At 42.0% G+C, this 19,993-nt stretch overlaps 1 protein-coding gene across 2 annotated transcripts in view; it reads left to right on the top strand.

Moving 5' to 3' along the window:
• AKAP12 (A-kinase anchoring protein 12) overlaps window positions 1–19,993 on the top strand; it is a 102,158-nt gene that overhangs the window by 65,663 nt on the left and 16,502 nt on the right. The window contains exon 1 of one of the 2 annotated variants that reach the window (XM_048488830.1): window positions 381–555. The exons of the other annotated variant lie outside the window; for it this stretch is intronic. Within the exon in view, the coding sequence (XP_048344787.1) occupies window positions 531–555 (25 nt within the window). The 5' untranslated portion in view covers window positions 381–530. Of the gene's footprint in view, window positions 1–380; window positions 556–19,993 lie in introns of those variants that run through there. 2 annotated transcript variants of the gene reach the window in all.

Genomic DNA, 19,993 nt, shown 5'->3' with positions numbered 1-19,993 from the left:
ATTATGTAAGTAGCATATTTCAATAAGATAGTATGTGTTAAGTAATGCCCTGAGAATAAAATTTCTAGAGGAAACAGCTTGGTTGCTACAATTTCTTTATTTTTATGTGCACTCTCTGAGAGAATGTGGTTCTGGAAAGTCTGTTGTTTTCATTTTGAGGCATGTAGTAAATATAAGAAATTGGTACAATTCACCATTCTTTACCTAAGCTCATTCCACTGATTTGCAAAAAGCTTTTGTAACAATTAAGGGACGTTCATTGGCAACGGGCAGAAATCTCATTGTTCAAATTAGGCGTGTATCCTGCACACTACAATGAGCTGCTAAGGAGGGGTGGACCACAAAGAGCTGTCTGTCAAGGATCACGCTGTGAAACACAACTTCAGTCTGCTTTTTTCATCACGCACAACTGTGATTCTGTTAGTACAGAATACTGCTGCTCTATGCTCTCCTCTACCCTCTTTACAGAGAAATAAAGGAGTGGTCTTGCTTGGGAGAGACAGATTTCTGTTTCCTGCAGGAAAGTAAAAATGCTGGGAACTATCACTATAACAGGTAAAACAGTTTGGATTTTACTATTTCTTTGAGGCAGTGATTTTATAGAGCTGGTCATTTTTTTGCTCAGGGGTGTGATAGGCATGAAGAAGTTCTCTGAAGTTCTTCAAATCTAATCTATAAATTTCTTGATTATTTAGATTTTTAAAATATGTGTATTTTATGCTAAAGCTGCAGATCAGTGCACATTTGCAAAGAAGCAGACCCCTCCCCACAATTGAATTCAGTGAGAATTTCTGAGTAAACGTGCCTAGGATCAGGGTTAGTGGTTAAACTGTGACTGAGTAAGAGTAATTTTTGCCAGTTAGGTATGATGTGGAGATTAAGGGAGAAACCAAATGAGTCTTAACATATTGCTTTAGAATTAGAGGTGTTTGCTATATTTTGACATCCATACTTTTATATGGTCTGGTATTGTTCCCGACTGAGCAACATCTTAGTTTTGATATTCTTCCATGCCTCTGAAATAAAGTGAGCAAACTTATAATTACTTCACATGACTTTTGAGAGTTTTAAAAATCATAGTTTGCTTGTTTAATTTTAGTTTAGTTTACATAAGCTTGGTCTAGCACCTTTTGTCTCACCCATTTGCACCTAGAAACCTCTTGAGCCCTCATGTTTTCATTTAGCCTTCCATGTTTTGAAAAGTAAACTTCCCTTTCCTTATTTTCCATTATCTCTAGTCCTCAGGCACAACCTTCTACATAAGTAAGGGGTCAAACATCTGTTTTAACTTTTGAAGTTCAAGTGATTGCTGCTCACTTAATCTTGTTTATTTAAAAAGTGCATTGTACATCAACTGCATGTGCTCATGAAAATAAAATAACCATTTAAAATGAGTTAATTACTAAGATTGGAGCTCAAACATCACCCCCTCATCGCCAGACTCTTTTCAAATTTCAGTCTTGGAAATCTCATCAATCTATTGCTGAATATTTTGAGCAGCAGAAGGCTTTTTCACTTTGATTAAAAGCAATGCTTTGAAACACTGACATTTTCAGTTTATCTTTCTGTAGAAATATTTCATCATCCAGTTAAAAACGTGGCACGCTATGACAAAAAGAAATTTTGCTTCCACTTATGAACATGCCAACTCACCTTTATGAGGTTTTCTTGAGAAACATTATTCTGGACATTTTAATTTTATTTTCAATCTTAACGGTTTGCTATTATAAACCTTAAATGGAGCTTGCACCAGCACTGGAACTGTAATACATCAGATTTGCTGGTGAAATATTCAGATACATAGAGTCTATATTGAAGTTTAATTTCACCAACAAATTTTAGTAATAAGGATATGGTATGTTGCCTATAATGCTGATTGTTCAGTACTGTTATGAAGGAGAAAACTAGGATTTTTATAGCTACACAGCACAGTAAAAGGGACTGATGAAAGATGACTAAATGCCTGGGTGGAATGATTGCCTGATAACTGCGTTATCATGTTGTTAGAACTCTGGTCTTGTATGTTCACATCTGAACATGGTCTCAATTCAGTGATTTTCAAAGTTCTAGTTTAGATTATTAGGAACTTGCCAGGGGTTCATGGACTTCTTATATGGTGATTCCTTCCTCTGTTTCCATAATCCTAGTTTGCAATGAAATTGAAATAGGTCAATTGTGGCTAGTGTTAACTTACAAGCTATTGTTTGCATCAGGGTTTGAAATCAGAATTGACAGATTTAGAGACCAATCCTCAGAAAGTCCACTTAAAATCCTACTTGGATCTATTCAGCGAAGCTTACTTTCAGGGACATATTCTTAGGATAATACTGCAAATGGATTACCAGGCAAGCTATGGTTAAAAGTTGTGGAAATGGAGGAGGGAATCAGTGTACAAGACAGGAAGGGGGAGCAGGATAATGGAGTTCATGAGCCCACTGCATATTTTCAAGTTGAGTGACTGTAAGAACTGAACCAGAATTTTGTAATTGAATTAATTTGTGTTTCTTCATTTGATTGTAAATTATGCTGGAAATTCACTTTCAGGCATATCTATTTATTTAAACTAGAATAACTTTGGCTTGTGATGCGGGATCACTGTGTCCTACATCTGTATTGTCTGGAAACAACTAAAAATGAAACTTTCTGGGAAGTCATCTCTGCATTTTCCCCCTCTCCCCATTAGAGTTTTCACACTAAGTAATCGGAAGAAGAACATAGAATCTACCACACAAACACACAACTTAACAAATACCACAGAATAACAAGTGATAGGACTGGATTCTTATCCCTATTTCTGATCAACCGTAGAAAATTATGGAAGTGAGGAAATCAATTCAACTCAAGTCCCTGGCTACTTTTAACATTAGCCTGTTTGTATCAGATTGTATTTTGCCTAGTACAAATGCAGTGATAGTCAAATAGGTGACCATAAATCTGCACATTTTACATATAGTTGTTGTATGGTGGTTTAATTGCTTTATGCAGCAGAATTGTTTCAGAGTGCCATCGTTTGTACAATATTTATGAAATAAACAATCCATTTGCTGTTTGCTTTTTATGCATCTGCATTCCTGTAGAGAAGCTAGCTCACGCTCAGAGAACAAATATGTCAGTTGAAATTCATTCTCAGATTTTTTTGTTGAGTCCAGCTGTAATGAGTCTCATGACAGTGAGCAATTTTCTTTCCACATTAAAAGTGTTGTAACTTTGGATATGATGGAGTTGTGAATTGTTATGAATTTCTTAACCACTATGGGCTCAAACCAAATATTTCAAGGCAATGAATTGTGCCCTCAAGTTAAACTCCAGAAATGTACTAATTACAGTAGGATTACATGTGAAATGGAAAGCATATTTCAACCATGGATGTTTAAATACTGAATAAACTTAAGTTTTGTTGTTAAAATTTGCTTGGAGGCTTTCAATGGATAGTAGACGTTGAAACACTGAGAAGTGGGTGTGTATGACATATATCTGATGGATACAGAATGCAGAGAATTCATGGAGAAAATCCAAGGCAGTGCAACAAATCCTTGGGGGAAAAGACAACCAACTCCAGATGTTGACATGGTTGACTGCAAGCACATGAAGTGTTTCAGATTTAACTGTTACAGCCTGAGAATTGCTTTCTGTCTTCCAACTGCAAGAAACAGTATACCTCTCACTTGTGTAAAGGGCAGGCAGAGTGGGAGAAATAGAAAAAAAAACTCAGTCAGATATGTGCGCTAGAAGCAAAATGCCTATGTGTAATACTATAAGTATCGTGACAGTAGATACTAATTTGATTCTATCACACCAGAAGCTGTGCTTTATCTCCCTAATCGTTATATATATTAAATTACGGAATGCCTGCCCTGATAAAATATTCAAACAATAACTGGATTTCCTTTTTAACTTTTTGTATGAAAACGAACTGACAACCAAAACTAAATATGTTAGTAATACATACTGTGTTAAGTGAACCTCCTTTGTCCAGCAGTGCTAAGAGGAACAGGCTACATTCTGATTTTGCATAGAACCACAGCTGACAAAGAATGTGGACGAACCTGACTTGTTGCCAGGCTCACATATGCTCCTTGCCCTTTCCTTTGCACTGGTACCAAGATCAGGCTAAAATAACCACTCCAGTTACCTGAGCTGGAAAAATGCTGGAGTGTGTGAGTTAAGAGTTAGTTTCAAATAATCAGGTACATGAGTAAGCACAGCAGTTTTTCCTTAATTACAGTTAAATGTGATGTCTAAATGCAGCCCATGTAAATCAATGAATGCCTGTGTATACAAGTGAATGACAGTGCAATCCAAAGGAGTTACTCCAGTCTAAGCCCATTCATTTCAATAACTTTGTCTAAATTCCAGGAGAAACCATCACTCATACTTCCTCTGGCCAAGGCAAAGAATGAGCAGTCCTTGTGGCATGTCTCCAGTGGCACAGCTGCCATGGGGACATGTGCCCCAGGCACATGCCAGTTAGTCACGTGGGGATTCAAAATGGCCCCCCCACATGACTACACCACTGAGCCTGGGAGCAGGAAGCAGTGCAGCTGCAGCAGTAGTGCTCCAGCCACTGCTGCACTGCTTCTCAACCTGAGCTGAGCCTGGAGCACCCCCCCCTCTCTCAGAGAGGGAGGAGTGCTTCAGTCTCGGCGCTTTTTTTAAAGCTGAGAGACCTTGGCTAAAAAAAAAGTGCCGAGGGAGGGAGGCAGGGAGGGGCTTTCCCTTGTGCCAGGAATCTGGTTGAGCTGCAGCCCCACCCCCAACAGCTCCCCAGCCAGTCCCTGGGCCGGGGAGGGAGGCAGGGAGGGGGTTTTCCCAGCCCAGGAGTCTGGTTGGGCTGCAGCCCCACCTCCAGCAACTCTCCAGCCAGTCCCTGGACTGGGGAGGGAGGCAGGGAGGGGCTTTCCCCTGGCCCGGGAGTCTGGCTGGGCTGCTGCTGGGCCCAGGAGGAGGGAAGGCAGCACCTCAGGTCTATGAGGTAAGTGGGGCATGGGGGGAGTGCGGTGTAGTGTGGCGCGGGAGCCCATGGGGGGGCAGAAAACTCGGAGTCCACCCTGGGCTCCATTTTTGCCAGCTACACCTCTGCATGGCTCCATCTTTCCCTCATGATGAGATGGCAGCCTGAGCTATCATCTGTATTTGCTCTATGCTGATCATTCACTTGTCCCAGAGCAGTGGTGGTAGTTCGGGGCTGTTGCATAGAGGAAGGAGGAAAGGAGAAAAGGACCACTTTTACCTGTACAGTAAGCAGGAAAGAATGGCAACTGATGCCTGCCCAGGATGAGGGCTGGCCCAAATACTTTGGTACTCTAGGCAAGTTTACAACTACACTGTTACACAAGAAGAAGCCACCCCATCACAATCCAAGCTGGAAGCTGCTGCCCATTCTCCTTGTCTGTCTGCTTCCAGCAAGATGTCATGGAAGGGAGGCAGTGAACTGAGGTAGTATGGTGCACTGCCCTCCTTCCCTCTCCATTAGTCAATAGTGGTTGTGGTTATACTGGTTAAAGTTCTGATGTAATTCTAGTTATGTGTATCTACTACACCAGTGCCTTGAACAGTTGGTGCTTTCAGGTTGGAAATGTATCCCCACTTGCATCAAAGGGCTCCAATTCAATGGGTGAAGGGACCTTTGAATCCAGATGAGCATTATCATCAGCTGTATACTCTTAAGGATTGTAGATTATTTCCTGATCTGACATTAATATATATTGGTATATGCTTTTTTTACGGAAACACAAATGATAAGGCCTTTAATTTATCCTTCAAGAAAGACTATGTCACTGTACAGCTGCTTTTGTACTTGTATACTAATTTCTTTCTCTGGTATTTGATTTTAAATTAATTCCAACCTTTTGTCATCTAGTTATTATTAAATTCATTGATTGTGAAAATAACTTTTAAAATGCATAAGTATAGTATAGGTTAAGAAAATCCCAGGCAGCTTCTCACTGGACTCCTAGAAATATAAGCAGCTAACTTCAGAGGCGTACCTAGGCAAAATGGAGCCCTGGGCAAAATCTGAGTTTGATTCCCCCCCCCCCCCATGGGCGGCCACCCTCCCTCACCGTGACCACACAATGAATTTTTTCCACCAGGTCTTTTCAAAGTCACCATCACAATATAGAACATCCCCCAACTCACAAATCTGAGCACAGCAATGGGCCATGCCACACAGCAGAAATAATTTTTGGAAAACATTCTCAGAATGGTTTCAAAATGTTTTATTACTGCAATGAACACATTTTATGGTGTTGTATCCAGTCCCCCCATTTGGGGGAAACAGTATCACTTTCAATGTTATTTAAACTGGGGACCCCAGAGTTTCCCTTTAAGATGTATTTAAAAGGAGAATCTGGGCTCCCTTGTTTAAACAAGTGATGCTGGAATCCACCCCCAAACAGCATCATTTTCAATGGTGTTTAAACTAGGGAATCCAGATTCTCCTTTTAAATCCACCTTCAAGGGAGAATCTGGGGTCCCCAGTTTAAACAACGTTGAAAGTGATGCCTCAGATTCTCCCTTTAAATCCATGCCGAAGGGGGTGGATTTAATAAACAACAACAACAACAACAACACCTTTATTGGCATTGAGAGAATAAAAGAAAGAAAGAAAACAAGGAAGGGAGTGGATTTAAAAAGAGAATCTGGGGAAATTTGGGGGGTGCCTGTTGTCAGGGGTGCACTTATTAAGATAGCAGCACCAACCTTTACGGCTCTGGCCCCTGCCTGGTGGAATGCTCTACCTCCAGCTGTCCGGGCCCTGCGGGACCTTGGTGAATTCCGCAGGGCCTGTAAGACGGAGCTATTCCACCGGGCTTTTGGAGGGGCTGGCCGTGGTTCTATTGCCCCCCACTGAAACCGGAACTAAGCTGCCTTTTCCATCCTGGTAGGGCCCTGATTCCATCCTGGGCCCTGCCTCTCCTCCCTTCTCCTTTGGCCTTTAGACCGGGCGCCTGTGTGTGTGTGTTTTTACACAACCTTATTGTTTAATCTGTATTTATTGTTTTAATTGCTGCTGAATTTTAATGAGTTAGATTTTATGTTATATTGATTTACTGTTCTGGAAACAGTTATGTTGTGAGCCGCCTCGAGCCCTTCGGGGATGAGGCGGCCTATAAATTTAACAAACAAACAAACAAACATTTCAGAGTATCTTCTTGAGACCCTACTGATGATACCACCCAGGTTTTGTGAAGTTTGGTTCAGGGGATCCAAAGTTATGGACCCTCAAAACTGTAGCCCCCATCTCCTATTAGCTCCCATTGGAAACAATGGGGGATGGGGCACTCTCTTTGGGAGTCCATAACATTGGACTCCCTAAACCAAACCTCACCAAACCCTGGTCATATCATCAGGAGAGTCTCCCAAAAAATCCCTGAAATTTTGGTGCTGCTAGCCTAAAATCTGCACCCCCTGCAGGCCAAAAATGGAAAAAGCACTGAAAATACAAAAAATCCCACAAACGAACCTGCAGTTTTTGTGCCCCCCACAAGATGGCGCCCTGGGCAGCTGCCCACTTTGCCCAATGGGAGGAACACCTCTGGCTAACCTTGAGTCCAGTAGTGCCCGAGAGAACAAGTTTTTTGGGGGTATAGGCTTTCAACAGTCAAAACTCACTTTATCAGATATCTCAAAAGCTTATACCTCAACATTTTGTCAGTCTCTAAGAGCTACTGGACTAAAATCTAGCTGTCCTACTGCAGACCACATGTCTGCCCTTTGAAATTAGAAATATAAAGTGACCTATATGGTATAGGTACAGATGTGTAAAACTTTTGTACTGTTTCCCAAAAGGTTTATGATAGTGTTTTTAGATACTACTCTTAACAGTTTTGTATAGTGAATTAATAGAACTGAACATGTACCATTGTCTTTACAAAAACCAGCAACAGTTTTCCAGAGTCTGAAACTGGGCCTTCCTATGCAACATTCATTAACTGGAGATGCCAGCTGGATCTTTTAACTGAACCTCTGACCTCATGCATGGAAAGCATGTGCTTTCCCACTGAGCCATACCGCTCCATTTCAAAAAGTAAAGCAGACAAAAGTGTTACTAATCCGGTCACGTCTATAACTTTAAAATGATAGGAAATCATTTAATCTTTGAGAAACAAAATAATTGCTGACCAAATCCATTCAACTAGTGGTTTTCAAGCTTCAAAAAATGAGACCTATTTCATATTCCTTGTTGAGACCCTCTTATTTATTTGTTTGTTTGTTTGTTACATTTTTAGACCACCCTCCCCCGAAGGGCTCAGGGCGGTGTACATCAAATATAAATATCTCAATAAAATCAGCATAAAACAATGAATTAAAATTAGCAACACAACAGATTAATGAACAGCACCTGATGGTGATCTGACCCCCCTTGCAAAGGAACTTCATGCTACTTCCCCACTCCCCATCATAAGATGCACGAAACTCATATCAATTAGCTCTGAATAAATTTATATTCAATTGTTCATGCTAAGTAATCATATAATTTATGATTAGTATATATATTAATACAGCGTTGTGTAGCTGTTACAGCCCAATCCTATGTGGGGAACAGTGGGCTGATGGAGGTGGTGTGGAGCTGTACTGTTTGCCTCCTCTGCTGGTGTAAGGGGCAACCCCAATGGAGAGAGCAAAGGTCCTGGCAGCTGGGTGCTCCTCAGCTCCACAGTGGAGAAACCATGTCGTGGATTAACACTGGTGTCTAATTGGATGCTGATGAGGGTGGGGGGAGGTAAGCTGGGATGTTCCTGGGGATGGAGCTGATGCTAGCTTCCACTGGGCTTTAGGGCACAGTCAAATGTGCATTATTCACTTCATCATGTTCCATCTCTTCTCACCTAGTGTTGGAATAACCTTCTTTCAGGTAATGACCCAAAGATTGAGGAACCACTGCCTTGGTCTAGGAATCCTCTGACTTGTAAATGAGGTACACATTTATCAGCTAGCAGGAAGAAAATGTTTGTCTGAAGAAGGGTGTAACTGAACATCTTGATGGTGTTTTTAAACAGAGAAGCTCCATTGGGATTGGGAGTGAACAAATTACGGCAAAAAGTAAAGGGAGGACGCAACTTATTTGTTTCAAATCATCCTCCAGCTATCCTCTATCCAATCTCTTCACCTGCACAAGCCATCATTTCGTCATATAACATCTTGAATGACATAACAACACTGCCAAATTGGACCAGGAATCCAGTCCGCGTTTCTCTTTCCAAAACTAGCAAACATCTAAGAAGCTTTCTAAGTTAGTGATTATCACCACATATTGAACAGTGAATCCCACTGCACTTTTTCTAAGCATAGATTGCATCCACAACATCTTCCTTCATCATCACTACAATCTGGTACCTGCCCTCTAACCTGAACTTTCAAAACCCAGCATAAGATTATGTTTGGAGAAAAAGCAAATTGCTCTTAACACTTGTAAATTTAGTCAGCCTGGTACAGAAGTCTAGGGAAGTATATTCCCAGTATCATTTTGATGGAACTATATCTGGTTTAGCCACTTAGGGCCTTCTGTGGAACAAGTTTGCAGCATGAGAGAGGCAGGAGTTCCCACACAGGTAGGCTATAATGCTTTGACAAAAGGGAACTATAGTTGGCGTGATGTGGGCTTGCAGTATAAATATTTGAATGCATGGATGAGGACCAGATGAAAAATGAGCAGGCAAGAGTTGGCTGTCCTCGCCCACATTCTCTGATTTGGGGTAAAATAGGCCCTGCACCATCTCCTTCTTTCCACATGAGTGTGTGGATGTATGCAACATTTTCTATCAATTTAATTTGTGTCTCTTTTTTTAGACTTTTTTTCCAGGCATTTCAGTCCAAAGAAAGTGAATTTTAGTACTTTGCTGGTATTTCTTGTTGGATAGAAATGTTTCATTTAGCAATATTATGGTTTTAGTAGAAAGACTATGATTTTTTAAAGTACACCATGTTGAATTTAATTAAGCCAACTAAAATTTCACAACTCCCCATATAGCCAGGAAGTAGATAATAAGCAATGAAATACTGCCCTCTGCTGTTCATCACTGTCAACAAGTTAGACGCCAAAAATGCAATTTCACATTCAGTTTATTCAGCAGAAAAATATTTCAGTCTCCTCCTCTCATTTCCATACTGCATGTTTTGTAAGCTATGTTCATGTATATTTATTTTGCTTCTGATATGTCAAACAACAGTTTAAAAACAGGATAGTGCCTGATAAATTGCTCTCAGTTTATTCCTTTAAATATGGTGTTGGTGGTTCTCTGCTTGTATGTTGAAATGATGCAACTAACCAGTCTGTAATTCCCGGAAGGAGGAAACTTCCTCAAGCATTATGATGTTGCTAATAAAAGGGATTTGGAACTTTTTACTTAACCACACAATATTTTCAGGATTTCTATTTGTGTCTAGACATACACTACCTTTCTGCCATGCAGTGCTCAAGGCATAGAGTAAAAGTTGATAATATCACCCAAATTAAAAACCACAAAGGAAAGGAACAATAAAACAGCAACACTCAAAACATTCCTAACTCTCAAATATACCACAACAAAATAGATCTGCCTTTATGTCTGGACCACAACACTCCAGGTCCATCTGACTGTCCCTCTGGCCCTCGCAAGCTCTGATGAGTAAGCAGAGTGTCCAAGGAGGCCTCACCCCCAGGCAACGAGTCACTTGCCTTCTCTTGCATGCTTGCAATAAAGTGTCCCAGTGGTCTGAGAACCCCACTGGTCCTCATGAGCTCCTTGGGACTCCCCAAACCACCTTTCCTAGGAAGTGGCAGCTGGTGCCTCCAGGGAAGGGCCTCCTGAGGGAGGCAAATAGCACCCCCCAATTCCTCAGCAGCAAAAAAAAGTGTCCATGGCCCTTGGCCCCAGGATGCCAGTATCCTAGCAAAACCCCAGGCTGCTGGATCTGACCCCAACCCTGCAGGTAAATACACAGAAGTGGAGAGGGGCAAGAATGAATGCACCTCCTGTGTTTCCCTGGGAGTTGCCAGGAAACAGGCCCTATGATAGATCAGCGAGGGGGTGGTAGTCAGTTCAGAAATAATGCTTATTTTAGGTGTAGTTGATTAGTGCCCCATCCCCCATTGTTTCCAATGGGAGCTAATAGGTGATGGGGGCTAAAGTTTTGAGGGTCCATAACTTTGGCCCCCCTGAACCAAACTGCACCAAACCTGGGGGGTATCATTAGGGCAGTCTCCTGATGAGATACTGAAAGCTTTGAGACTGTGCCTTCAGAAATGTGCCCCCCCCAGCCTGCAACCCCCATTGACATACAGAAAACTCAAAGCAGAACAAAGATTCTTGGGCAAATTTCTGGGATGTTCCTGCAGGGGATACATTTTTGGATGTATCGGCACCAAAATTGTAGCCCCCATCTTCTATTAGCTCCCATTGGAAACAATGGGAGATGGGGGCATCCCTTTTGGGAGTCCATAACTTTGGACTCCCTGAACCAAACCTCACCAAACATGGGGGGTAGCATAAGGACAGTCTCCTGATGATACGCTGAAAATTTGGTGCTGCTAGCCTAAAAACTGCGTCCCCTGCAGGCCAAAAATGGAAAACCACTGAAAATACTCAAAAACGAACCCTACATTTTTATGCCCCCCACAAGGTGATGCCCTGGGCAGCTGCCCACCTTGCCCAATGTTCATTATGCCCCTGCCCCCCTCCCCCGTGTTCTCAGGCAGCTTTCTGATTCTCCGCAAGCATTACCTTCTAACCACATAGCAAAGCTTCAGGAAGAACCTGCATACCCTACATGAATTTCTGCTTGTACAATAAATACACAGGCAAATTATGTTAAATGTGACTTACTGAACAAGGAAAGCAAGACGAAGCAGCCATGAATTCTAACTTCGATTGATTAGATTTAAGACAAGCTTTGCTGAAGGAAACATTCATAGGGAGGCTGCCTTTCCGCAGTCTAGCTGTCCCCTCCCCCCATCCACTATCTTAGCATAATGAATGGGCTCAGGGTACCTGCATAAGCTAGTTTGTGGATGGAACACAGGTAATTAAGACAGCTGGAGTGCCACAGGCATGGAAGGAGCTTGCCACAGTGCTGTGTTACAGAAAGCACAAGCCCAGGTGAACAGGAGAGTCTATCACTAGGCAAACTTGCAATTGAGTGTGGGAAGGGGCTTACCTCTAAAGCGCTGCTGATGGCAAGAGCCATATTGTTTTTGAACAGCTCTTTGAACAACAACTTTGTTGTCAGTAAGGGACCCTCCCCCAGGGACCCTCTAGACAAGAAATCTGACGTCGCTTTTAGAAGATCTCATGAGTGGCTGGCAGCGACCGTGAAGGCTCTCGTCCCCTCTTCAACAGTGGCCAGGGCTTGCATAGTCTGGCTCAAGTGACTGTTGGATATGCTTCCATTGGAACCTGACATCAGAGAAGGCCTGGAGCAAGTCTTCTTGGCTAATTCCATCCTTGCAGATTCAACATTTGACACCATGTTCTTTGCAGCACAATCCATGCCTGCCACGGTGGTAGCAAGAAGGAACATATGGCTGAGAGCCTGGCAGGTTGACCCCTATTCTGAAATAGTGGTCGCTGACTACTCTTTCCAAGGAGACCGCTCTTTGGTAATGAATTAGAACAAATTCTCGTGGAAGGTAAGGACAAAAGAAAAACCTTACCTAGGTACGTCCAGGCATCATCCCCCCTGAGATCACCTAGAACATCGTTTAGGTCCTCTGGGTTCTCCAGAGATGGCAAACGTCCCTCCTGGGATAACAGAAGTAAGCCGGGAATTTTTTTTTTAAGGAATGCGCAGCTGAATAAAGTGCCTCCTGCCTGACCGTTTGCTTGCAAGCGGCTGCAACCTGGGATTTTTAAAAAGACTCATTGAGCGATTCCGCACATGAGTAAAATAGGTTCGACCCAGTTCCCTGAGAAGGGTACTGACGTAGGTTGAAGCCATTGTTGTTCCCCATTGCAACCAGTTTGATCCCAGCTCGGAGGTCGGAATCATCCTGTGCCTCTTCGCCGCTCCGTTCCGATTGGCTACTGTTCTACAGCCATGTTCTGTCTATCCCCACACACATTATTAAAAAAACTGCCACAGGAATGGAGGGACAAAGGTGGCGTTTTTTGATTGGCCAGCTGTACGCATGCCCGAAACACTCAGCTGTGATTGGCTGAATGGGAAACTCCTGGCACCAGAGATTCTGCACTTTAATGGAATATCTGGGGAGGTATTTTGACAGTTATTCATCAACAGATATCACTGGATGTCATCAGCACATTAATAACATCCAAGCTTGAAACTCCAAATCAACCTGGCAAGAGGGTACATATAATGCTAAACAATATTGAAGAGAGACTTGCCCTTGCGGAACCCCACACACACCAATGAGTGGTGTGTTGAAGTTCTGTCTATGACTGCTAGCCTTTGTCCTCAACCCTGGAGAAATGAGCACAACCACTAAATTCCAGTGTTGAAATCTCACTGAAGGCTCACTGTGACTAATGTTAATGTAGATATTTTCCATGTGAGGATAGGCTTGTATGATTTTCCATTGCTGATTTCCCACCCCACTCCCTGGCCCTACATGGGGGATATGATTAGTACTGCAAAATCTTGGAATGCACAAATCTGGCACAGGGCAGACCTCATCTAGGGCAGAATGTGGTCCAAAGTCTCCACCCCATGCTGGGACCAGGGGATAAAAAGATAGAGCTCAGTAGGGTAAAGGGAAGGAGTCCCATTTGTTCAAGAACAGGCATGTGATTTACGAGTAGAGCCAACAGAAAATACTAATTCTTTCAAGATATACAACTCTCTGTCCATCTTTTTCACTGTTTCGGGCTGAAGAGATATCAGAAGGGAAAAAGAAACAGAAAGGCAGCCAAAGACAGATGTATTGTTTAGAGAAGCTGCTCTTGAGGCACAGAAAAGCCTGGACTGAAAATACACGTTTAATTTGGCTATACCCTGATGCCATGAAGGTCTTAAAACACAAGCAAATTCCTTTGCCTTCATCAGCACTGAACAGTTAAAAACTGGCCTCTTCTATTCCCTCCATTGTATCAAAGAAAGACCCATCTGACAAGTGGCCAGAAGGGAAAAATCATGCATGCCAGTGGAACACTGGGCCAACTTTGGCAGCTCTACAAATGTTCCAAATAGGGTTTTAGGCCTTATGTAGCAACTTGTGTGCACATACAATCATCAAAGGTATGTAAAGATGTAGTAACTGTTGTTTTTGCCCATCTAGTTCTGCCATTAGAATTTGTGCCTGCATCTTGACAGAACCTAAAATTCTTTGTTTGCTTACTTGGGTTGTAAAGCCTGATAGAATGCATTACAGTATACTTATGAGTGAGTGGTCAAGTTGCTAGTAATGGGTGATAGCAGAGGTGGGATGCAGCCTATTCGCACCTATTCTGTAGAACCGGTTACTAAAATTTTCCTCAGTTCGGAGAACCGGTTATTAATGATTAACTCCACTAGGGACAAGGGGGTAATCTCTGTCCCTGGGTGCAACAAATCTTGTCAAGTGGGAGATGCAAAATCCCCCCCCCCCCGGGGCCCCTGCAGCCCCTCTGCCCCCCATGGCACCCCCACGTGTGTACGAACTGTATGAAATAATACAATATATAGTAATTCTTTTTTTGTTGTTGTTCATTGGTATAAAGGTTGGGAAAGTATTATAAGTAAAGATTTTTCATTTTCTTTTTTCTCCTTGAAATTTATATTGGAAAGAGAGGAGTTTAAACTAATCTTTTAGATTAAGGATTTTGGATCTCTCCCTCTGTTAGTTTTCTTTCAAGTGGAATAGATAAAGTAGTTATAGGAATCTGAAGGGAAAGTAGAAAGTAGGGAGGGAGGGAAATATGGGAAGGAGGGAGGCAATATAGGATGTTTTAGTTGGGGGGGTTGAGAGAGATAGACAATTAGATATGTTTGTAATATGTTAACAATTGTAAACAGTTTTTGGTTTCTCTCCTTACTTATGTTATTATTTAAAATCAATCAATATAATTATATAAAAAAGAAATAATACACTACCATACAGTATATTGGTTTTTTAAAAACAGTCATTATTTGAATCTAGAGGCGGGGCGAAGGGAAATTGCACCTGGGGTGCGTGTGCCCTGCGTCCTTGCCACAGCCTTGCCCAGGAATGCCCCACCCCTGGAATGCCTGGCCACACCCCCTTCGTGCCCCGCCCAGCCCCATTGACGCTACGCCACTGTTTGAATCCCACCACCATAGGAACCTGTTTCTAAAATGTTTGAATCCCACCAGTGGGTGATAGTCAAATAAGTCTGAAGAATAAAGGGACTTCAGTTACAGGAGTTGGAATAGAAATGTAGGCCCTGAGAAAAAACAATGCTGTTAGTTTGTCCTTTAGTAAAAAGCCTGGGAATTAATGGTCTAATACAATACTTGGCCAAATCTAGCACAATTACATGTGCTTAACAAAGGCTGTTAAGTAACTGTTGGAACCATTCCCTTTAGTCCCTGAGGTTAATTCGCTGGATGTTTTTCAAATTTGAATTGCTTAGGCTGTTGAAATGAGATGGGTATTGCATTGCAGATAATGACTATATAATTTTAGTGTTTTCTGCATATTCTTCTCTCTCTAGAGGGATTTTTCTGGGGATGGTTGAAGATGGAATCCAGGTGTACTGGATGGCAAATTGCCCTTGATTACCACTTTATTGCTGTTTTATCCTGCTCAGGGAACATGTTTAATGTTATGTGTAGAACATCAGATATGATTCAGTTGTTAGAAGGCTTGAAACTATTAAAGACAAAGAGGGCTATTTTTTTTAATGTAAGATTCTTTAAAAACTAATATAGAGTGATTTCCTCCCCCTTTTCCAGCTATGATCGATCTGGAAATATTCCTCCTTAATCCATCTGACATCAGTTTAGCATTTCTGATCAAAGGCAGAGACTGCAGCCTGGCAGTGATAGTTAAAATATTTTGGAACATTTCAAGCATCCATGCACCAGAGCTATATGCAGTACCCAACAAGGTAGAACAGTTGATTCACTCAGTTATTTTGCTTACATTTACTTTATTATTATTAAATTATATTGCAACTAATGCCTACCCATCATTTTAAAAAAGATTAAAAGATTAAAGTTTAAATTACAGGCTCGTTCAGATAAATCAGCATATATATGGCTGTATTTTATCTAGGTATTGTGTCTCAGATCAGATCAGTTACATGATGGATACATTCAGTAGTGAAGAAGCAGGTTGGCATAGATAAGGGGTGGCTGGACTTCAGTGTAAGAGTCTCATGTGGTTCTCAGACAGTACAAATGCAACTCCTAAACAATTTGGGGAAGGGAATTCAAGATTGAGACCTTCTCCTTTTCTTCTCTTCTACCAATCATCAGGTAAAAACATATAATAAATCCAACATTACAGTTGCTGCCCTGTAATGCTCTCCCAAAATCACCCTAAAATAACTATTGGCTGTGACTTGTGGTAGTGGCACTAACTCCTGACCATTTATCTGTATGACCTGGGTATTTTGGCTGTTTTTGTAGTATAAGGCTATAGTTGATAATTCAAGAGAACAGAGAACAATTGGAAGTCAAGTTTGTATACTGAAAATTGGCTTTAGTTTCAGGATTCTTACAGTGTAAGTGTGAGCTTGTGCTGCCAGCAGACAAGGACGTGGCCAGGTCTGACCCCACAGGGCAAAGCAGGTGGTTATGTTATTCACTTGTTTATGATTGACCAGGCTAGAGCCTGGAGAAGAACAGTCTCCATCTATAAAGTATACAATCAAAATCTTTCACAAGTAGTACCTTTTGCTTGTAATTGTTCCCTAGTTTTCATTTCATTACCCAGAGCTTCTAAAGAGAGGTCAATAAATCAGGCCAGTATTGACCTTTTAAACTTCTGTATCTATTTTAATATGATCTCTTTAAAAAGCCTTCACAAATTTGAGGGCTCTGGTGAATATACTTTCATCTCACAGTGAGGAAGTAGTGTGCCAGATTTTTTTTAAAAAGTAAACAGTATGCTGGCATATAAAAAACCAACCCCAAGGATTACTTTAGCAAAGTACCAAATCAATCCAGAAGTTAAATCCTTTATTTACAAATACAAAGCCTTTTTTGGCATCATATAAAAACATTTTACAACCAGAAACACTTTACAACCAGAATAACATATATCCAGCTCAAATAACCATCATTTAATGTAAAAAATCTCCCTTAACAGAAGTGCCAATTATATCTAACAGAAACTTGGCAACTAATTCAGAAAAATCCTGATTTGAACCATCCAGGAAATGCTTTATCCTTTGATCATCTGTCATATCCATGTTAAAAGATGTAAACAATACTCGTTGCTTATACCTTAAGCATTCCCTGTTTGGGCAGCCCTGTTTGGGCAGTGAAACATGATATAATCTAATATTTCTACTAGTGTGCTATTGCAAGGACATACTCTTTTGGTCTTTGGTATTTTTTTGAACTGACCCTTGAGTAAAGCAGACAGCAAAATATTGAATCTTGCTAAAGAAAATGCATAATCTAAAGTTAGTCATGTAAAGTAACCAATAAGACATACAACCCTTTGCTTCAACCAATGATTGGTTTAGTGGTGAGCAAGTTGAATGTGTTGCTATTTATTTATTTTATTTATTTATATTTTAGATTTATAGGCCGCCTCTTCCCCGGAGATCTTTGGCCCTTTCCGCACGGGCCATAAACGGCGGCTTGGGGACGGCAAAAACGCCATCCCCAGGCCGCCGTTCGCACAGGGGGCGCAGCTGCGTCACAGCCGCGCCGCCCTCGTGCCGGCCGCCCGTCCCCAAGCTGGCGTTTTCCCAGTGTGCTTCGAAGCGCACTTGTTGAGGAAACGCCGGCTGGAAGCCGCTGCCGTGCGAACGGCAGCGGCTTCCCGGCGCTTCCCCCCTCCCTCCCTGTACTTACCTTGTCACCGGGCCTCCGGCTCGTCGCCGAGGCCTGGGGACACGCCCCCCTGCCCTGCGCCGCTGGAGCAATAAAGAAGTGAAACAAGGATGTATAATTGCCCCGACCTTGTTTGATATATACTTAAGGGATTTACCATTAGAACTCAAGGATATTGATGGACACAGCCCCAAGCTAGGAAATAGACATTTATCAGTGCTGCTTTATGTAGATGATACTATCATAATGTTACGTTCAATGGACAGATGCTATAGCTACTGTAAATCAAATAAGTTGGAACTTAACTTTGATAAATAGAAAGTTATGGTGTTTGCTAGATCATGGAAGAAACAATCCTGGAAAGTAGCGGCAAAAGAAATTAAACAAGTCAAAAATACAAATACTTAGGTATTCTGTTTACTTGTAATCTTTCTTGGTCAGCCCATGTAAAATGGCATCAGTAAAAGCTACCCCAACTGTAAACACTTTAGTGATTTTTTTTATGCTTGAGGACATCAATACATTCTAGCAGTAGTCAAGGCATTCAATGCAAAAGTAGTTCCGACGTTATGGCTCCCCAGTCCTTTCCCTAGCTCAAAACACCAGTCTAAATACTTTACACTCTACATTTTGCATAGGATAGATTGGGTTTTCTAACTGCGTAGCCTATGCAGTCTTACATGATTGAACAAGGTCTATATTCCTGACCCTCGGCTTGATTAGAGCAACTACATACGGTTAAAATCACCACCATTCCAAGCCAGGCAGTATTACATGCTTACTGCTCTCCAAAATTAACACCTCAAACTAGCGAATGAAGTTGCCGGGTCAGCGTACTGGACGCGGCGCTTTGTGACCGTCCACATGGATGGTCCTAGAAAGAGCTGGGCAGCCGGCGCCACGGAGCAGGCGCGCAGGGCCAGGGGGGGGGGTGTCCCCAGGCCTCGGCGATGCGCCGGAGGCCCGGGGACACGCCGGGTTGGCCGGGCGCCTCGCTCCGTGGCGCCGGCTGCCCAGCTCTTTCTAGGACCATCCATGTGGACGGTCCTAGCGTCGTTGGGTCAGCGTCGAGTACGCTGACCCGGCCGCTTCCGCATTCGTGCCAGTTTGAGGTGTTAATTTTGGAGAGCAGTAAGCATGTAATACTGCCTGGCTTGGAATGGTGGTGGATTTTTAACCGGTATGTAGTTGCTCTAATCCAAGCCGAGGTAGTTAGGGAATATAGACCTTGTTCAATATGTAAGACTGCATAAGACACGCAGTTAGGAAAACCCATAATCCTATGCAAAAATGTAGAGTGTAAAGTATTTAGACTGGTGTTTTGAGCTAGGGAAAGGACTGGGGAGCCATAACGTCGGAACTACTTTTGCATTGAATGCCTTGACTACTGCTAGAATGTATTGATGTCCTCAAGCATAAAAAAAATCACTAAAGTGTTTACAGTTGGGGTAGCTTTTACTGATGCCATTTTACATGGGCTGACCAAGAAAGATTACAAGTAAACAGAATACCTAAGTATTTGTATTTTTGACTTGTTTAATTTCTTTTGCCGCTACTTTCCAGGATTGTTTCTTCCATGATCTAGCAAACACCATAACTTTCTATTTATCAAAGTTAAGTTCCAACTTATTTGATTTACAGTAGCTATAGCATCTGTCCATTGAACGTAACATTATGATAGTATCATCTACATAAAGCAGCACTGATAAATGTCTATTTCCTAGCTTGGGGCTGTGTCCATCAATATCCTTGAGTTCTAATGGTAAATCCCTTAAGTATATATCAAACAAGGTCGGGGCAATTATACATCCTTGTTTCACTTCTTTATTGCTTAAGATGCTATTGGTTAATACCCTCTCCTAAGTGCATTTTACCCTGCAAGAGGTGTTAAGTGTGTAGTTGCCTGATTTTAAAAAAAAGGAGTCTGAGGTCGATGTTCATATCCTCCATTTTCTTCCATAACAATTCTCTAGCGAGTGAATCAAAGGCTTTTTAAAGTCTAAAAAAGCGACATACAGCTTGTCTGAGCGTTGTTTTAACTGTTTTTGGGCAAGGTGGGCCAGGACTATTACATGATCATAAGTAGATTTCCCTTTGGAGAAGCCTG

Source organism: Sphaerodactylus townsendi, linkage group LG01, assembly GCF_021028975.2.
Source record: "Sphaerodactylus townsendi isolate TG3544 linkage group LG01, MPM_Stown_v2.3, whole genome shotgun sequence".
Lineage (NCBI taxonomy): Eukaryota > Metazoa > Chordata > Lepidosauria > Squamata > Sphaerodactylidae > Sphaerodactylus > Sphaerodactylus townsendi.
This window is presented reverse-complemented; position numbering and strand designations above follow the sequence as displayed.